Source organism: Stenella coeruleoalba (genome assembly GCF_951394435.1).
Source record: "Stenella coeruleoalba genome assembly, chromosome: 16".
Classification (NCBI taxonomy): Eukaryota; Metazoa; Chordata; class Mammalia; order Artiodactyla; family Delphinidae; genus Stenella; species Stenella coeruleoalba.
Window position 1 is genome coordinate 76,693,804 of NC_137162.1, and position 22,227 is coordinate 76,716,030.

Genomic DNA, 22,227 nt, shown 5'->3' on the forward strand with positions numbered 1-22,227 from the left:
TTCCGTGCATTTCTCCCTTTCCCCCGCCTGCTCACAACGTCTATAGATGATAATTTTACGACTTTTATTGTTGTTTAGACCAGTTGTATACTGGCAATTTTAGAGTCCCACATCTTTCTGGAAAAATCTCAAGAAATTTAAAATAAAACCACAGTGATGCTTTACGTCACGAACATGTCAGAGTTCAATCCGTAAAAGCAACATGAGCAGGAAGTGTGGGGAAAATATATGTTTAATTTAACTTTGGTAGGCTTCATTCAATTCCACTTAACTGAATGGGACAATGTACGCTCTTCATTCTGGGGGTCTGGTTAACACTCCCATGACAATGCACAGGAGACCACATACATATACAGATCTAAGTGTGAAGAGGTAGTTAAAGATCACTTCATCACTTGTGGTTGCCAAGGGTGGGTGGGGATGGTGGGAAGGGATGGAGTGGGAGTTTGGGGTTAGCAGATGCAAACTGTTACATATACAATGGATAAACAACAAGGTCCTACTGTAGAGCACAGGGAACTATATTCAATATCCTGCGATAAACCATAATGGAAAAGAATATGAAAAGGAATGTGTATATATGTATAACGGAATCACTGTGCTGTACAGCAGAAACGAACACAACATTGTAAATCAACTATACTTCCGTAAAATAGATTATAAAATAATACTAATAAAAGATCACTGCATCGGTATCTAGAACTACAGTACCCATCACTGAACTGCATTTTCAACTGCTACAATTATAGTTCTATTATGTATATTCAAAACTTGTCATGGGAAGGAGGCATGAGCAGATTGACAAATCCACTTACTAACCCAGCATTTACGACCAAAATGGTCCTAAATTACTCAGAAGCAACTGTCACTTCTGGCCATCTCCTTAATCAATTCCACTACTTCTTGTAACAAACCTGATTTGACTTTAGTTATTTAACTTTAATAACAGAATATAATTGAGTGCAGCCAGATCATAATTAGTGTGAAGAATTATGAGTTAAAAGAAATCTTTATATATTTCCCTGGAACTTCTCCAGCTCTCAGAAAGTCAAATTATTTTTACTTCTTTTTAAAAAATGAATCAAAATACATTTTTAAGGTTATCACTATGCGTTTTTCCCCCAATACAGATTCACATCAATTAAAGAAAGGCTGCCTCCTGGCTGTACCGTCCTTTGCCTTCCCCTCATTCTGTAAGACACTGAAGGGACTTAGCGTGAGGACAGGGGAAGATAAAGAAATTTCTACACACTGATATTAAGAATACTTGAAGGAATAAAGGGCTCTATAAATGTAAAATTTAAGGAATTACTTTTATCATTACATGCAAAAAATTGTTCAATCTCACTGTGTAATCAAGACATAGATAACTTTCAGTCTTAAGCAACATCCCTCAGGCTCCTGTTGCCTATTTCTGACTCATTTTCTCCCTCAAGTCATGAGGGAGAATGGGATGTCATGAGGCATGTCAAGTCTGACATCCATTTCAATCTAATTTCACCCGTGTAAACACGCCGTACAAGGGGCACTAAGGATGTGTTCTTACTGACATCACTACCTAGAAAGAGCTGCAATGTGTTAATCTGAATACATATTGAGATTAATTTGACACAGAAATGAGTAACATTAAATCAAGAATAATACAGGACGGGGGACAGGAGCAGCCTTCAGTATGCATGCAATGGGAAAGCGGACCCAGACCAATACCAAAATGTCTTTGACATTTCCCCTAGTTTTCTCTGTAATAACCAGCAATGTAAAGAATTACAGCAATGTAATAACAACCAGCAGGAGAGATGATCACATTAAGCGAAGTAAGTCAGACAGAGAAAGACAAATACTGTACGCTATCACTTACATGTGGAATCTACAAAAATGACACAAATGAACTTATTTACAAAACAGAAAGAGACTCACAGACTTAGGAAACAAACTTATGGTTACCAAAGGGGAAAGACGGCAGGAAAGGATAAATTAGGAGGTTGAGCTTAACATATACACACTACTGTATATAACATAGATAACCAACAAGGGCCTACTGCATAGCACAGGGAACTCTACTCAATATCCTGTAATAACCTATATGGGAAACGAATCTGAAAAAGAATAGATATATGTATATGTATAACTGATTCACTTTGTTGTACACCTGAAACTAACACAACATTGTAAATCAACTATACTCCAATATAAAATTAAAAAAACAAATAAAAGGCATCCCCCAAAACAACCAATTAGCAGGAAATCTGCTCTGTAAGTATCATTTTTAATAAAACCTGTCTTTAACATACAGGCTCTCTAACGTGCAGGAGAGGTGGAAAACTGCAGTCATTGCCCGCGAGCTTAGTCTAAGAAATCCGGGATCTATCCGACGCTGAATATTCTCATTTGGAAATGAAAAAACCCAACTGTTAGAAACTATCCTCATCCATTCCTGGCTTCTAAAGCTTAAGAAGGAGGAGCCCTTCCCCACCTCTCACCTGCCACATTCATTTCAAAACAGAAGAGGGTTTTCTTTGATGCAGTTGAGCGTCTCTTCCCCTAAAATCTACGCTCTACCATACCTTCACCCGCATGCCCAGGGTCCCTCAAACGTTCCCATGTCTGACTAAATGCTGCTCTGCTGTCTAAACAATAGTGATAAGATAACAACAACAATACGACATTTGTTGATCTCTTCATCTGCATCAAGGTTTTACATGCATTTTCCTACTGAACCTTCACAACAATCCCACGAAGTAACAGCTAACTTTTAAGCTGCATTTCACAGAGGAGAAAAATCATGTTTAAAGAAATTAAGTCACACAAGTCACACAACTGTTAGTGGCAGAGGCGAGGCCCAAACCCAGGTCTACAGCTCATTCTCTTAATTACAAATCTCTACAGTGTCTGTAGAAAGAGCACGTGGGCTCAAAGAATCACTTCGTTGCAAGTGTTTCGTTTAACAAGTCAGAGACTAAAGATCCAAAAGACTCGTTCTGCTCCTAAGTCTCGATGATGATATTATATCACTGAACGCATCTACACCCCAAGCCTCGTTTGGGTTCCATAACGAACTTCCCTGGCTCTCCACTTAACTACCATTCTGCCTCTCTTGTGCCTTTTCTTCACCTGTCAGTGTCCTAAATATCAGCCTTATCTAGGATTCCGTCCTCAGCTTCCTCTCTAGTTAGTCTATTCCAAGGCTTTGCAGCCCTGTAAAGCAATGCCCAACTTGCTAAACATAACACTCTAGTCACTGTTCCTCCCTCTCTACCTAGGGCTCCCCTTCTTTCAACTACCCCCTGTGCACTTGTGATTTATATCCAACCCAAGCTTTGTGTAAGTTAAAGACTCAAAAATTCCAATTTCCCATAGACCCTTTATTTTACTTCCCATAGACCCTCTGTACTCACCAGTGTCCAAAATCTCACTCAGTCCTTTGTATCAAATCTGTCCATCTCCTACAATCTTTAACACCATTTCTCTTCCCTAGAGTCAGAAACTCTAGGGAGTTTCTTGCCCTTAAATCTGATACATTCTCTCACCGACCACATAGAGTTCATCCTTAAACGAGTCAATCTGACCTGAAATGTTTCTGGGCCAGGCTGTCCTATTCTAACGGCCACTCTCCAGGATAAGCTTCTCCTTTTCTCTCACATGAATGACTTCATCGGCCTTCTCCGAGTTGGCTTCCCTGCTCCAGAATCTCTCCACCTCCGATCTAAGTTCTTCTTGTTCGTCAGAGACACTCTTTTCAAAGAGACCTGACCACGTCACCCCTCCCCACACACTCCTTCCCAACCATCTCAGGGTAACAGCCAACCCGTGGGAATGGCACTAATGAGCCTTCAGAAACTACAAACAGAACTACCATATGACCCAGCAATCCCACTACTGGGCATACGCCCTGAGAAAACCATAATTCAAAAAGAGTCATGTACCAAAATGTTCGCTGCAGCTCTATTTACAATAGCCAGGAGATGGAAACATCCTAAGTGTCCATCATCAGATGAATGGATAAAGAAGGTGTGGCACATATATATGACGGAATATTACTCAGCCATAAAAAGAAACGAAATTGAGTTGTTTGTAGTGAGGTGGATGGACCTAGAGTCTGTCATACAGAGTGAAGTAAGTCAGAAAAAGAAAGACAAATACCATATGCTAACACATATATATGGAATTTAAGGGAAAAAAATGTCATGAAGAACCTAGGGGTAAGACAGGAATAAAGACTCAGACCTACTAGAGAATGGACTTGAGGATACGGGGAGGGGGAAGGGTAAGCTGTGACAAAGTGAGAGAGTGGCATGGACATATGTACACTACCAAACGTAAAATAGATAGCTAGTGGGAAGCAGCCGCATAGCAGAGGGAGACCAGCTCGGTGCTTTGTGACCACCTAGAGGGGTGGGATAGGGAGGGTGGGAGGGAGGGAGACGCAAGGGGGAAGAGATATGGAGATATATGTATATGTATAACTCATTCACTTTGTTATAAAGCAGAAACTAACATACCATTGTAAAGCAATTATACTCCAATAAAGATGAAAAAAAAAAAAAAAGCTGACCAAGTTTCCATGTCTAGTTTCCATGCTTCCTCCACCCTGCCCCTCATCAGTCGGGAATAACTGCAATTCCCAGTATGCACTGCATCCCTCTGAGTCTTCTGTTTGGAATTAATTCCTCAGATAAACCGTCTTTTGAATTCCGTCTCATCTTTTCTATAAACCCTATCAACACACCGTTAACATCTTCTTCCTAACCTACTAAAAGCAGCACTTTTCGTTTAGGGCATTTTTTGAGGCTCTGCATTTCATGTTTCACCATAAGCTAGGTCTACCTGGGGAGAGGTAAGACTAGTACCCAGGTCTCAGAGTGACTCTTCCCAAGGTTAAACAGCTCATTAAAGAAGTACTAACTTTCTAAATGTTCTCTGTATCTTTCTTTAAACTACAAAGATAAATATTTATCAAGAATAGTTATCTAAGTGATACGCTAATATGACGAGAAACCTCCACTAAAAGACTTAAAGCCACGTAATAAATCACCCGGGTCATGCCTTCTGTCCCAATAATCGCTTATTTATGCATTGCACTTACCACATTCATCCATTAATTGGTGAGGCAAAATGGAACATTCAAATCACCCTCAATATTTTTATGGTTTTGGATTATTTGTGCACTTTTCCCCATGATCCAGGCTACTGCCATCTTGGCCCAATGCCAAATAATATTAACATAAGAGAGATTAAAATCACATAAAATATTAGGGAAAGTGCTCCATTTTATTATCTATCTCAGTAAATGGGAGGTAACAGGAAAAGGTCCTAAACCTCTGGGCAATCTGAGAAGTCTGAAACTGAACTGGAGACTAAACATTCCAGAAAGAGGATTCATCAAAACGAACGAACATTTCACAAAGGTTTAAGTAAGTGAATGTGTTCATTCCTCCCACTCAGTTTATTGTATTCACTGCTTCTCACCATGTTTTAATTATACAAGAATTTTCTGCAACTCTATTCATAGGTAGTCAAAACCATACATGAGAAAAAAACTACAGAGGAGGCCAGCAATGGATCACTTCAGTGGACAGATGAATGACAGTGGCCCACTTTCTCTTATGCTAATGGCCTGAACAGACAAATCCTTAATTTACAAAACTTATATCAAAACAAGAAAATGCAAGGCTCAAGGCGCTGGGCTCAGGTACCAACCTTCGCTGCTCTTCACCGTGTTCTCCTGAAGGGACCGTGAGGCATTCATCCATGTGTCCATGAAGCAACCTGAGGACGTCACCACCAATCAGATACCCTAGAAGGATTGAAACGCAGTCACATTTGAACTGTCATCATCAGATGTTGACAGCTGAACAGATCATTGGCTCCAATCTCCTATGTTCCTAGACAGAGACACAGGAGTCCAGCAAGGCTTAAGTACCTGGCCAAAATCACAGAGACGGATGGTGCCACCTGCCTGCCACCTCTGAGCCCTGGTGATGTTCCCACGATTATACATGACCTCAGCCTCATAAAACCCTCCACTAAACATGCAAGCCTGGATAGGCTCAGATTTGAACTTACATAAGTGAGAACAACCAGAACACACAGATATTTCCTGGGAAAGCCCTGATGTACAAGCACTGCTGTGATCCAGTTCTAAGTCACACACCCTGGAAGATGAGAAATCTTGACAGTAGCCTGCCTAAGCAATACCCTGAGGCCAAAACACTGGAGAAAATCACCCCTAGAAAGCTAGCATGTAAAACACACACAAAAATAAACTAAAGCTGACGGCAGCATAAAAATAAGAGGAGATAAACCTTCACACAAACTTCACTTTTAAATAGCAATTCAAATGAGTTTCTTAAATGTTATGTATCTGCATTACAGAATATTTTGACACCAACAGCTCTAATGAATTTACTCATTATCACAATCCCAAAGATGACTGCCAACTCTGCATCGGGGACCAGCCCCCTAATGGAAGTGGAGTTCTCACCTTGGGCTGCTTCACTTCCTGAGCTGATTGGGGCCACGCTCCAGAGGGTCTGCTGGAAAGCGGCGTCCACGTGCAGGCTGCCGTTGCCATAAGACAAGTGCTGCATTAGAAGCAAAAGAAGGCCATCACTAGAGGCTCTGGGTAAGTGCTCTGGCAACTCAAACTGAACGCTGCCAACATGGGACTGTCCACAGAGAGCCTCCGTTGCAATCCCGTCACTCAAAAATGAAGAGACTAGTAGGAAAAAAATTGGAGTTTATATTTGACTTTAGGTATTTTTCAGCTTCCTTCTAAGAGTTACTACTTAAGCCACTAATCCGAAAACACAAATAAAATAGATTTATTTGTGAAAACAGACTATTTCGTTTTAAAGGCTTATTGATGGGCAAATTTGTACAGATAGTAGTCCCTTACCATTAAAATTATAATTACGTTTTTACCTATCACACTGTGACAGTGTGTTGACAATGAAGTAGGTTAAACCTACTGGACTAATGTGTTAGTTTCATGGGGGTCCTTTAGGAACTTTTATCTACAATCTGATGTAATAGCTATTAGATGGCAATATTCCCTAATAGGTATCAAAAACCAAGACAATACATGTCCTTCAAAATTCAGACATTACAAATCTCAGATGTTCCTTCTTAAGTCAAATGTATTAAAAGAACATCATATTTCACACCTTTGAGAGCCATCATTGATGAGTTCTGAAATGATAAGTAAAGAAAAACAAAATTATGAGTACAGACAAATGACTTGCTTATTTCACTAACCATTACCTGGCTGCTGCTAGAATTTCAAACATGCAAAGAACAACCACCTTTTTTCTTGCAGTCATCTGAGTAAACATCACCAATATTCCTAGAATGTTCCTGCAACACTTTCCAACGCTGATGACGGCCTAAGCATTTTTTTTTATTTTTTTTTTGCGGTACGTGGGCCTCTCACTGCTGTGGCCTCTCCCATTGCGGAGCACGGGCTCTGGACGCGCAGGCTCAGCGGCCATGGCTCACGGGCCCAGCCGCTCTGCGCCATGGGGGATCCTCCCAGACCGGGGCACGAATCCGCGTCCCCTGCATTGGCAGGCGGACTCTCAACCACTGCGCCACCAGGGAAGCCCCAGCCTAAGCTTTTAAAGACTTCAATTGCACTAGAACTTTCCCAGATATCTGACCTTCCTAGTTAGACAAACAGCAGTCACGGCATGCAGAAGCACACTGGTATATGCCACAAGCCTTTCAACATCCAAAGGTCTCTTCTGCCTAAATATACTAATCTCATGTCACCAGCATAGGGAGGCATTTCGTTTTCTTTCTCTTACAAACAAAACCCAAGACATTTGTGACATTTGACATATATGTAATTATCTTATCAGCAACTTTCCAATCGATAAGATTAAAAGTGGATGCTTCAGGTTTAGCAATAACCTGCTTACCCCTCTCCCATCTCAACCAGCTGTCTGTCTTTTTTACGACCTCCTTTCTACCTGGACTTGTCATTCTTATGCAAAAATCCGGCTAAGATGTCTTTATTGAATTAATTTCTTCCCTAATATATTAAAACTCTTTAACTATTTACAAATAAATCATATGCCATCTGCTTCCACAAACAAGAAAAATATATTTTTCTTCATAGCCCTTATCACAATGGGATCATTTAGTGTATTTTTTATTCTCCCTCTTGTAAGCTGACACAGGCTCACAACTGTATCCCTAGCATCTAGCAAGGTTACTCAATAAAGAAGTATGTGCAGAAGTGAACCAAACCTTTAAAATCAAAGTAGGATAAACTTTAAAAAAATATTTTAAGTTATTCCTTAAATGTTCCTATTTCAATGACCTGAGCCAAAATAACAGCACAAACACACCAAAAAAAAAAAAAAGAAACCTGTAAAACCATATGGATTTTATCAAACCATCAGAAGACGATTCAAAATACCAATGCTCATATTTTTACTTTTGAATTCAAGTGAAAGCTCATGCCATATTACGATAAATAGATTTGTTCATTCATCCTTGTTCACTGAATACACTACGTATAAAGCATTGTGCTAAACATTGATAGAACACATTCCCCACCATGAGGGCTCGTAAGCTAGAAAGGTAAGTAAAATATATCCACAAAATGCTGTGAGTCAGTGTTTTGAAGATAGTAGCTGAATTGTAATCAAAGTGCTACAGGAACTGAGAGAAAAGAACACTTGGACCAGCCTCACTGGAACACAGTTCATTGTCCTGGGCTTCAGGACAGGTGCTATTTCCACAGGAGAGACAGGGTTCCACGTGGGACGAGGCATTTGAAGAGCCAGTAGGATCATTTGGCCTGAGCGTCACATTTATATACTTAGAGATGCTGTCTCCAAAAGTTTGTACATACACTGAATTTGCGTATGTGTATTAATAATGTTAATGCGCTAAGTGTAGATTTTTTTTAAAAATACCAAAACTTTTATAAAGTACTTTGGAGATTTTCATTCTTAATACACCAGAAACCTTGTAATTGTAAGTGACCTGGGCTTTTTTGGTGCTGTAGGCTCTAATAAGGGAAATGGTACCCAAAGGGGCAGAGATACGGGAACATACAGCACAGCAGAGAGTTTCATCTTTGGGGCTTACAGCATATACTTAGAAAGAGAGTGAAAGATAGGCCTGCAGACAAAGCAGGTGTCAGATCAAGGACCTTATAAGCAATAAGGAGCTACTGCAGTGAAAAAACAATGGGAAGGGGGGGAGGACGAAAATGCAATCTTCAAATCATATCTAAGCCTAAAGGTACACAATAAATATAACCATAAAAAAAGGAAAATTTCAGTCTGTTGGAGAAAGTAAAAAAAAAAGTCCTTAAGATCATATTACATCATTTAAAGTTATCTAAATCATGTCCACTCTTCTCAAGAAAATATTCTCTAGGCATAACTATTTTGGACGCTTCTATTTAATTTTGCCACTTAAGCAACAAAGGGAAATCTGAGTAAGAACCACACAGGCTTGTGATGGTAAATATTCAGAATGCAGTAAAAATTTCAGTTACTGACACTAACTAAGATGGGTTATCCTTAAAGCCCAAACAGATGTTGTCAGAGGTTGAAAGCAAAGCTGGCCTTAGGCTGAAATATGTAACTGCTCTAAAATTTACACACCCACCAGGAGCACTGCAGGCACTTTGGGGAGTGATCTGCTCTCTCCTATCACCTTGATTCTCATGTTAGTGACTCTCAAGTTCTCATGGACACACAAATCATCTGAGGATCTTGTCAAAAAAAGGCAAATTTGAATTCAGGAGGTGTGAAGGGGGGCCAACCAAGGCCACTGGTCCAAGAAGCATATTTTGAGTAACAAGGCTTTATATGATAGAAGCACGAAATCTCAGGAATAGAAAAGATATTATTATAAATCACCTCCCAGGAGTTCTCAACCTGGACTCCACTTTGATACTTTTAGTTTCCTTTGTAATCCAGTGTATATATTTTATACATTTTAAAAGATAATGAAACAGAGTCAGTAAGCTTTCTCCGACTGTCCGAAAGGTCCAAGGCACAAGAATTTCTAAGAATATCCGAATTCAACCCTTATCTGATGCATCTATTCACTCATTTATTTCTCTCATATTAAGTGTCAGGCACTTGGCCCTGGTGATGCAACACACTTGAGAAAAATGATCCTCCAGTGACAGGGAACACAAGTAAACAAGATACAGCACCCCTCAGACTTCACTTTTTTATTCTGAGAAAGAAACGAGGGACAAGATGTTCTTTCCAAATGGAACAGTCTATGATTCCATCACCTGAGCCACAGAGAGAAAAAAAAAAGGCTCAAGGTAAATAAATAAAAAATAAATTGGATGGAATCTAAAAGAAAAAAAAAAAAGAAAAGAAAAAGGTCATGAAGAACCTAGGGGTAAGACGGGAATAAAGACACAGACCTACTATAGAGCATGGACTTGAGGATATGGGGAGGGGGAAGGGTAAGCTGTGACAAAGTGAGAGAGTGGCATGGACATATGTACACTACCAAACATAAAATAGATAGCTAGTGGGAAGCAGCCGCATAGCACAGGGAGATCAGCTAGGTGGTTTGTGACCACCTAGAGGGGTGGGATAGGGAGGCTGGGAGGGAGGGAGACTTAAGAGGGAAGAGATATGGGAACATATGTATATGTATAGCTGATTCACTTTGTTATAAAGCAGAAACTAACACACCATTGTAAAGCAATTATACTCCAATAAAGATGTTTAAATAAATAAATAAATTGGTTGATACGACGAAGAGCTTGAAAATATTTATGATCACTGGCTTTTTAGCTATCAGTATTTTTAAGCAACTTGAGGGAGTTCGGTAACTTACTATGCAATCAGAACACCTAGCATTTATTGGAAATTCAGAGGTGGGTATGAGAGAAGTAAATTTTTCTGAGCCCTAGAACAGCTTTCCTTTAAGCATTTTTCATCACTTTTTAGATTGTGGGGTTTTGCTTTTCCTAATTTACTTTTAGACAGTTGTTTGGTAATATTTTCATGGATTTTAAAAATCTGTCTGCTACTGTATAGCACAGGGACCTCTACTCAATACTCTGTAATAACCTATATGGGAAAAGAATCTAAAAAAGAGTGGATATATGTATATGTATAACTGATTCACTATGGTATACACCTGAAACTAACACAACATTGTAAACTAACTATACTCCAATAAAAATTTTTTTTAAAATCTGTCCATTTCTATAGGTGACAGAGAAAATTATTCAAAAATCAATGTTTCAAATGAGAGAAATCCAATCCACATGTTGAAAACTCTTGTGCATACCATGGTGATTTTTATATTTTTCTAACACAAGTAAAAATTATTTTGCGTGCTTTACCTTATTTCGTTTAGTCTGAAAGAGATTCACAGTAATATCTATTTGACCAAATTTCCTCTCTTTTAAATTGTATCTTTCTCTTATATTTAAGCTGCTTTGATAAAGCCTCCTTTAAAAGAAAAAAATAAGTCGTTCCAATGGGTCAAAGGATTTTTTCTTCCTCTTAGATATTCCTGAAAAGAGGATTAGAATATCATTTCATATTAGAATATGAAACAGCAAGATTAGAAAAGACATTATTTGGATGAGTGGCTTACAACCTTTTCTGGAGAAAAAACCCTTTATTCCTGAGAAATCATGTACAAGGTTCATCACATAAAGCAGAAAAGGGCAGAGCATCCTAGGTGGGGCCTGGCTCCAGGAGCCCAGCACAGTCCACAGGACACCTCCGCAGAGGACAGAGTGAAAATCAATCCTTCAATCCATTTTAATCAATTTAGCATCCCAATAGTTGTAAGCTTGATTAGAGCAGCAAATGCACAATTAGATAGTTCAAACGTAGCTTAACCATCACTGTTCCTGAAGAAATATTAGATCAAAGGCCAACAGACACTAACAAATGAAAAGTTACAAAGTCAATGACAGGACGTGTTTACTTTTAGTAGTTAGTTTTAACGGATGTGTTTTCAGCCGTATTTCTTATTTATTTTTAACCAAGTCAGCATCTTCTCAGAATATGAATCTGGCTTTCACATGATAGCCCTTTATTTAAAATCAACTGTAACTGTCTCTTCACTTCTCACTTCCCAACTTTCTCCTCTTCTGGTTAAATATCTACAGTTCTTAATAGGCACAAATCTCCTGGGTAAATTGTGATAACAATTCACTAAGCAATTTTTATATGTGCCATTCATAGAGCTAAGAGTGTTGTCTGGATTAAGCATTCAATCCTCTTAATATCCCTGTGAACTAGGCTATTACCCCCATACTGCAGATGAAGAAACTGAGGGTTTGAAGAGGTTTTATGACTGGCCCAGGCTCATGCTTAGCAGACTCCGTACCAATAAACAATATATATACATATATGCCCAATTTTCAGTTATTCAGCTTCAGTACGAGGATTATTCCAGCTGCCGCTGTTTAGTCCAATGTCTTTTACTGCCTCGCTTTTTGCCCTTTTACTTCCTCCAGATCCTTCTCATTAAGTACCATGTAGGTCCTTGAATCCGTGAACATAATACTCTGTATTCTCACTACTATTGACTCACAGTGGAAATGTGAGGTAATAATTAACTCTCCCTACACCCACAGAAACATCCTGCAGCATCTCTAACCTAAACCCTAACACTTAGTTACTGTCTCACGATACTCTCCTGCAGTTCCATGGGTTTGGTTTGTTTTTTCCACTATTTTTTTTGAGGCTGGAAGCCATGTGTAATCTGTCCTTGGTCATTCCTGTGGTTTCTACTATATGCTAGGTCTATACAGATGATCACTAAACTCACTGACTTCATCATCAAATAAAAGTGAAATTTTAACAATCTGGTTGGCTTACTATCTGGAGCTCTATATAAAAGGGTATCAGAAAAGGAACTTAAATAAGTTGGCTAAAATGTAGCTTGAGGGCTTCCCTGGTGGCGCAGTGGTTGAGAGTCTGCCTGCCGATGCAGGGAACGCGGGTTCGTGCCCCGGTCTGGGAAGATCCCACATGCCGCGGAGCGGCTGGGCCCGTGAGCCATGGCCACTGAGCCTGTGCATCCAGAGCCTGTGCTCCGCAACGGGAGAGGCCACAACAGTGAGAGGCCCATGTACCGTAAAAAAAAAAAAAAAAAAAAATGTAGCTTGAAAATTATCTGTGAATGTAATTAATCATGAGGTTTACTCATTTCCCTAAGTAACAGAAGGGGCACCTCAGGCATTACAATTACTGCCAATGTTTGTATAGTGTTCTTTAATTCAAAGCATCTTCAAAATCCATCATCTCATTGCTTCATCACGGTAACTGTGGTGCTAGGGAGAATCAGCACCATTTTGCAAGTGCGGAAGCCAGAATTCAGGGAATTAAGTGACTCAGGAATTTGCTGGTAGAATTGATGCTATAAGCTCTGGCCTCAGTGAGATTCTGAATTTTCTCCTCCTTCTGTGCATAATGATACCATCCTGTCAAACAAACTCTGCTGTGTAGTGGAAAGAACAAGTGATACAGCAAAAACATGCATAGTTCTGTCCAAATCAAAATAAGATATGTGTAGAATTTATATACTAAGAAGCATGCATGAATTATTTTTATTACTGCTATTGGTTTCCAAGTAAAAATACAACTCGAAATGTCTATCTCCCGATCAAAATACATCACCTTCACATATACAGCACAGGCACACAGCAAGGGCTCAATAAATGCTTATTTGACGAGCTGACACCTTGGATTGTCCTAGAAATGTGCGTGGTGCCTGATTCCACCTACAATGCTTAAGAGACAAGAGGGGAGAGATGTTCCAAGCCTCCCTTTAGCTCTGCACCATTAGATGTTCCATTTAATTTAATAGTTCCTGTCAGTTACACAAGGCCCTGTTTCACCACTTTCCTGTCTTCATCATTACCTCTTCCCTCAAAGCAAGTAAAACCACACCCTTCTTCCTAGAAATGTTTCAAAATTGGAACTGTGTTGGTAAGCAAAAACTGACTCGAAGCACCCCCAGACCCACCTTATTTCCACATTCACAGAGCCCAAGGGTACCAACTACTTACTTAATTCGAAAACAACTACACACAATATGTTGATTTAAGGCAGTAGGAATACACTTTCTATAAACTAGCATGAGCTTAACTGCAATGATGCTCTAGTTCTGATTTTTGTTTCAATCATCACCCACTATGATGTCTGGGATTTTTTAATGTGGATATTCATGTAAAGTTTATAATACCATATTTTATATTTCTTTGCTTTCTCAACCTTAAAATAGAAAGAATATTTTCACTGACACCCTTCACACTTCCATTGATTTCAATATTCTGCGAAATTCTGCATATGATTATTCTTTAGCAAAAATATAATTTACTACAGAAGTTAGATATTGGCCTCACCACAAAAGTAAAAAATACCTTCAATGATTAAGCATAAACTTCTTTCTTCAATCTCCCATTTCTAGCCCTTTCTCTTTGAAACAATGCAATGTCAGTGAGGGAATTAAACCATTTTTTTATTTTATTTCTCCTTTCTTAGCATGATAAGTGTTCCTCACATAATAATCTGCTTTCATAAAAATCAAAATAAGTAATCACAGCCTCATTAATATAGCCTTCTCATTGGGTGCAAAATAAAGTCCGTGGAATTTCAAATTCCTGATTGGACTGCATTTACATGCTGTTAATAAAATAATCCAAGAACAGGCATTATCGATGTCACGAACTTACATATCAAGGGCACGAGGGAAGCCTGTCTAAATAATCCTGGTAAGCCACACTTCCACACCTGTCACATTATTCTTCTACTTAGGGAGTTATGTATAATTCATCAAATAGAGATACAGGCTTGTTTCTAAGCAATTTTCCTAGATAATTTACAATTTCAGCTTTAAAAAGATCATTCTATTGACCTGTCACTTATCATATCACCAACTACATGATCCGCCTTTGCACACTTACCAAGTACCTTTCGGAGGACACACTAACTAAGATGAGGTCATCTCCAACCCGTACTTTTTCTCCTTCTGAGCGCTGCTTGGAGGCAGGATGGATGGTCCACCAACAAGCTTCACCTGCACAATGATTGAAATGTGAAACACAAAGAAATGCCTCAGTTTCAAACTCGATATTCTTTGCCAGTGACTCCAACATACAAGAGGGAAATGAAGTCCTCAAAATCAGTCTTCTTAAAATGAAACTGTCCTATTCACACAGACGTCAGAAATTTGAAATAGAACGCAAATTCATCTCTTAGACCATGAAAATCAAAAAGCATTAGGCCAAATTAGCTTAGAATCTAAAAAAATAGTGGGGATATGTATAACTGATTCACTTTGCTGTACAGCAGAAACTAACAGAACATTGTGAATCAACTATACCCCAATAAAAATTAGAAAAAAAGGGGAAGAAAGAAAGAGGGAGAGAGGGAGGGAGGAAGACATACTGACATGAAAAGACTATTCTCATAGAAACGGGCTGTGACATTAGGGGAAGTTTGGTGTCTCTTTCCCCCACTAAGAATTGCTTTAAAAGGATGTTTATTTATGCCAAGACAAGGCCAATTTCACCAGCCACGCTGATCCAACTTCGCTCCTTACACAATCACATGTTGTTACACTGCTCACACTGCTCTCTCCTATTAACATCTAGTTTGCCACTTGATTTTCAAAAGGATTTGGGTTTTTGTGACATGACAGTTGCATTATAACAATTTAAAAAACCTCTACTTTTGGGGGGATGCTGATGCAAAATAGGTACAAAATATTGTCCCCTAAGTTTACTATCCTGTGCCTTATTTCACAATATTGTGTTATTTTAAAATGTGGTAGTTTCTATTAATCTAGGAGTAAAATAGTAGAGAATCCTACAGAATTTTCTGGGATACATTATAAAACTATCTGGGTATACATAAAATCAAATAATTTCTTGTAGAACAAGTCAAGCATACGCCTCATGAACCATATAACCATACTTTAGTCTCATCACCTAGGATATAAACATAAGCACAGAACTTTTCAATCTGTTCACAGTTCCTTTTGAAACCTTTAAGTTCTACTGCAAAATGGGAATCGTTTTAGTGATATCTGTTATCTAACAATTATCATTCTCTGTGCCCAGCTTTATTATTTCTCCATAAAACTTTTTTTTTTTGGCTTCTTTACTAATTGCCCAATGCCAAAATGTAAACTCCATGATAGCAGAGCATTTGTATGTTTTGTTTACTGGGGTTTCCCCAGCTCCTACTAGCATTCTGTAGGCATTCAATAACAATTCATTTTGCATAAATGAGTCAGCAAATAACACTTCTTAAGCATATTTAACAGGCAATATGTAATCTATGCCCTGAGCTGCTTTTCTTACACAAACCATATTCTTACTTGAACGTCATGTTGCAGAATTCCTTATCTTCATCCACTCAACTCACATTTTTAGAGTTGTAGGGAGTTTTTCATTCATTCACTCAAATATTGATAAAGCACGCACTATTTGTCAATCATTGCTTTAGTAGCTGGGGATACCTCAACAAATAAGGAAGAAAAAGTTATCTGCCTTGTGAGTTTCATTCTGCTCAAGGCAGGCACACAACAAATGATAAATATAGTAAATAGTTCAGTAATTCAGAAGAAGTAGAGACCAATGGGGAAAAGAGAGCAGCATGTGGGTGTAGGGTGAAAGACTGCCTTGTTTGGTGGGTTTCACTATTATATAATCATCTCAATGTATGAAAACAAGTTATAGATCGTGCATGTCTTTTACTCCTCTTGAGAGAGAGGACTGAAGATTTTTTTTTCATGCAACTATGTGCTGAAGTAAATTAATTACAATGAGAAAACTAAAACTACTAGCCAAAATACAGACGAATGATGGAGCCTATAGAAAATGAAATAAACATGAGAAGAACACATTTATCTTTCTGGTGTCTGGGATTCTTGGAATTTCTTGTACGAGGTGATGTGTTGGTCCATTAAAAAGTCAATTAGGTTGGTAAACAGAAATTTATTTTTATCCATTTGTTATCAGTGAAAATTTTAGAGTATGGGAAAGTATTTTAAAAAGGAGGGCATGTGTGAACTTGATCCCACCCATAAAAGCAACAACTTAATGAGTCGGTCTATTTCCTTCCATTCTTTTTTCTAGTTGGTCTTTTATTTATTTTTAATTTCTATTTCCTTCCATTCTTTTTTCTAGTTGGTCTCTTATTTCTTTTTAATTCCAAAATCGGGCATGCTCATTGTAAAAGATAAAGCCATCAAACTGTACAGAGGTGTATAAAGTGTAAAGTTCTCAAAGCATTGAGAATAAAAACACAAATAAAGCCTATCCTTTCCTATCTGGAGTCTCCAAAAGTATAAATGTGTTAATATATGTTTTTTGTTTCAAAAATATATAAATACATAGATATGGAGCATATGATGACCTGTGGACAGGGGAATGAAGGAGGCTTTCATTTGCTACTTTTTTGGTTGAATGTTGACATTGACAATGTTACATGTGTACACTTAAAAATATTTTAAGATGCAAGCTGAAAGTTAGAAAAGATATGCATTAATAATACTTTACAAACTAATCAGAACACAGTAATATGGTTAACTATCAGCAGAGCATAAGTACTGTTTTCCTACCCAACTCCAACAAAAGAATAAGGTTTGAAGTCTAGTTTGCACATCAAGCTAATTACGTGGGGATGACCCACCAGTAGAAACAATGTACATTTCCTCCTTCTATTAAAACCTTTCCTAGTTAGTCATTTATTTTTTTCCTGAATTCGTCCCTAAGAATATTCAACCAGTTTATCTTCCAGAATATTCAACCAGTTTATCTTCCATCGTGTCTCAAGACGTCTCCCAATCCAATCCCTGCCACGATCTGAGCGCAGCTTCATCACGGACCAAGGTGCTCACCTGTTGTGTCCTCTTGCAAGCCAACATCAAAGGCCAGTTTATCAGTTGAAGACCGAGAGGTGGACAGGCAGCACAGATACTAAAAGACACAGAATCAGTAGCTGTCACTAAACATTTATTGTCCATTCCAAGTCTAATTCTGAGCACTTACACAGCCTAAATGAGGAACAATGCTGTAGAGGAAATGTGGTTTTCTTCCCCCTCACAGAAAGACTGCAGAAATATGTCCTGTCGGTAAAAGAAGACAAGTAATTGGGGATATGTCTGTACATCTCTCACTTCATCTGATATTCACAATCATAAGCAAAAGGACAACCTGATCTGTCAGTTGGAAATCTTTCTCCCAAGCAGGAATTTGAACACTATTCACTTCTAGCTTCTAGTTTTGTTTTCATTTTTAAAATTTTAACTCTCTGAAATTTATCCAGAATTGAATTTCAAACGGTGTGTGTGTGTAGCCTGTCGCTTCACTGCAGTGAGTGTTTGTCACGTGTATACCAATGTGTGTTTCCCTAGGAGGAATGGAACTCTCCCAACACCACCATCTCCTGATTTCTTTCTCTCCCTCTTAAGTTTTCCTAACTATATATTCTTGGACATAAAATTTAGGATAATTTTTCAGGGCAACTCCTCTATCCCCACCCCAACCTCAAAATCCTCATTAAGTGTTGCAAGAATGAGAACACAAAGATGAATGTGGTATGAGCTCAAGATACACTGCCATCTACACCAACCAAGTGCAGTGCCGGAAAGAACAGGAGCCCTGCAAACAGGACTCAGGGACAATGCTGGGGACTGAGCAAGCACAGACGTCCCAGAAACGAGAAGCCTAGAAAACCCCTATGATAGAATAGGGTTCACCCAGCTCAGGGGATGTCTGTGAGCATAAGGAGGCAGGTGATACACGGATTGGGGACAGATGTGCTGGCACGTTACATGGAATTCGGTGCCGTGAGGATGTAAAAATCAACTGACCTGGAGCCTCTGTCTCTTGACTTCAAACCACTGACCTCCCAAGTTATAGAAACAAGGCTTCAAGGGTCCCCAGACATTTTCCTAGCTAGTCAGGAGTATGAGTCTGACCTCAAGACAGGCAGCCCATGGTGGCCCCTGAGGGTTACAGACCTTAGATCTAAGCATATTAAATATCTGCCTTTATTTGAGAAAAAGTAACAGTGTTATAATACTGATTTCCCAGGTAAAAACTTAGTGATCGCTATTAAAGTCTTCTGCAATATTTCTCAATAATATTACAGTACCAGGCACTGCAACTGTTAGCGTACATTCTCTCCTCTTCTAACGTTCACAGCAACTGTGAGGCACACACTATAATTATTTCACTAAATGTTAATTAAATTCTGTTAAGGGTAAAGACTTGGTCTTATTTACTACTATATCTAGCACACAGGAGGTGCTAAATAATATATATTGACTGAATGGATAAAATTTAAGCAATTACAGGCTTCAAGAAGTTTGGCAAGGTATCCAAGGCTGTACAGCATACAGGAAAGTGAGCCTGAACCCAGATCTACCAACCAGGTTCAGGCGCTTACCCATCTATATGTATCAAGGGTATTTTTCTGAAAACTGACTCTCATATTTATTATTTTATGTGTTTTCATTGCTATTGAAAGTGGAATTCCTTCCATGAAGTTCTAATGTGTGAGTGCTATATGCAAAAAGGTTGTTTTTATATATTTGTCTTCTATCCAGCCACTTAAAGTGTTCTCCTTTATTTTATTTCATACCTTACTAAGTCAGCCAAGATTTCCAGAACAATGTTAGATGCTAGCATATTCTTGGGAGGTTTTTTGTTTTGTCAAGAATGGATTCAGTGTTTGACAATTAAGTATGAGGTCATTGATTTGACATAAATATTTTCTTTATCATTGAGAAAATAATCATCAATGCTTAGTTTTTATTAGGAATTGGTATTTTTATTAAAAACCTGTTTCAGCACCTGTTAAGATGATCACAGTTTTTCTCATTTGACCTACTAATGTGATGTAGCACGTTAACATAAACGATATTAAGTCATTATTAAAATCACATCTATACTTCTCCTCTACTTCTCTTCCTATAATTTTCAATTCCATTAACCATATTTTTCACGTCAATATTCATGATGATGAAGATTGATGATTTTTTTTTTTTTTTTGGTATTGATATTGAGGCTATGTTTAAGCTTTTGCTCAGGAACAGTTTACACATTTTGGGAATTATCTCCTTCTTAAAAGAAATGATTATTTTATACTTCCAGGTATTGGACTATTGTGTAGTTACTAAAATAAACTTGATGAAAAATTTAAACAATATGGATAATACTTATACTGTGATAATATGTAAAAAAAAATCTGGATATAAATTTGGTTATATAACAAGATCTCAATTATATTAAAAAAAATTTTAACGACAGCAAAGATTGAAAATTTTTAAAAAGTCCCCAACAGTTTTCTCTCATTGGTGTGATATGAAGATTTTTTTCTTCTGTAATTTCCAAATCTTACAGAATGAATACGTAGTGTTTTTATAACTTAATAAAGCTTTTAAAAGAATGGAATATTTATATATTTTATTTTATACATATTTTATACACACACACACACACACACACGCGTATATAAATGAGAATGAGTAAATTGTGCCTGAGAGGAACCCAGTGGATAAATGGATAACTGGGTGCAAGAGGAGCTGATACGGAAAAACAAAGAGAACAACTAGTTAAGAAGGAAAAGAAGTTAGTGGAGAGTTGAAGGTGGGACTCGCAGTCAGTTTTTTATACTATTTTTCAGTAAGGATACTTTAATTCTCTAATAAGTAAACGGTTTGAAATAAAATCAGAAATGAGAACTATTTCTTACTTGACTCTTAACACCTCTCTCCTCCTAAACCTAGTCTTTCAAAAGTAAGATATGAAAAATAGAAGTCACATAATGATAGAACTGAAGGACCTTAAAGGTCCTCTAAGCTGTCATCTTATAAATGAGAAAACTAAGCAGGATATAAAGATATTAAAAAGTACATACAACCAAGCTTGTTAAAGCCATCAATGAAATGGGATTACCAAATATTTCCTGACCACATATGCACAAATGGGTCAGCATGACCACAGGGGAGATGCAGTCCACACGTGTACTCACCATGCCGCTGTAGGAATGGCGCAGCAATATGGCATGTCCATAGAGGAGCGTTCGGTGGCCACCACCTTGAGCGGTCTGCAGAGAGCAGAGAAAGGGTCGGCAAGGAAAAAAAGAGTAAATTTAACTAAGTCCGTAAAAATGCTCTCTTGTTCTCATGGAAAAGTTTAATGGGAAAAAATAAAAGAAGAGCTATTGCAGATGAGCAAAGTGCTGTGGAAAGAATGCTTAAATTGGGAAAAAGCTACCAAGAAAACCTTCTCCTGTGGGGGGAGGGGGCTAGCAGTTGATCTAGTTCTTAAACAATGAACTCGAGTTCAGTAAGTACCATAATTTGTAATTTTTGATTCCCAGTTATTTGTTGTCTGTATTTCCCATTACACTGTGGTCCGCGTCGAGCAGGGGCTACGGTACTTTGGTCATCGTGGTATACCAGATTCCTTGCAAAATGCCTGGCACGTAGTAAGGACTAAATAAATACTTCTTCAGTGAATGAGTCTTCTCAAAACACAAAATTCATCAAATCATCTTCAGGCTTAAAAACCTTTCATATCTTCCAACTGTTTACAGAAAAAGCGTCCAAATTCCTTTATACGAGATAGCGGAACGCTTCTCAAATTCTAGCAGGCTTACAAATCACCTGGAGAGCTTGTTAAAACACAGAACCCTGAGCCTACCCCCAAGATTCCGATCCAGTAGGTCTGGAGTAAACACAGAGATGTTTCATTTCAAAAATTTTCCAGATGACCCAGGTGCTGCTGTTTTGGGGACAACAGTGAGTAGTACACACATAGAGGACTTTAGTCTCAGCCCTTTCTAGCCTCACCCCCAAATCCCTTGTGCTCCAGACAGACACACTTTCCCTGCCCCGACCTTTCTTACTGCTCTGTCTTAGAACACAATACTCCTTCCCTCTGTAGTCTTTTCCACCTCGTCGACTGCTTTAAACTCAGGTTAAGGGCTCCCTCTTCTATGAAGCTACAACCTGAGCTAAATTTGAGAAGCCAGATGGGTTCCCCGATCCAGGTGAGTAAAGGTGTCATAGGAAACAACTCCAGGGTATTAAGAAAGAGGAAGGGACCATGGGATTGCAGTGCTGGGTCGCAGAGAAACTAAACAGGAGTCATAAAGTAGATCAGGGTAACATCACGGGAGGTACAGAACATTATGCCAAGGAGGCTGCCCTTTTTTTCTGTAGGAAAAAGAGGTCTTTAAGGATGACTGT

General features: G+C 38.5%; 1 protein-coding gene across 3 annotated transcripts in view; it reads right to left on the bottom strand.

Moving 5' to 3' along the window:
* Positions 1-22,227, bottom strand: part of RYR2 (ryanodine receptor 2) — a 719,519-nt gene that overhangs the window by 404,488 nt on the left and 292,804 nt on the right. For all 3 annotated transcript variants that reach the window (XM_079900749.1, XM_079900747.1, XM_079900748.1), the window contains exons 6-10: positions 21,006-21,080; positions 17,866-17,944; positions 14,924-15,036; positions 6,482-6,581; positions 5,698-5,794 (exon numbers count right to left, since the gene is read on the bottom strand). In XM_079900749.1, the coding sequence (XP_079756875.1) occupies positions 5,698-5,794; positions 6,482-6,581; positions 14,924-15,036; positions 17,866-17,944; positions 21,006-21,080 (464 nt within the window). The remainder of the gene's footprint in view (positions 1-5,697; positions 5,795-6,481; positions 6,582-14,923; positions 15,037-17,865; positions 17,945-21,005; positions 21,081-22,227) is intronic.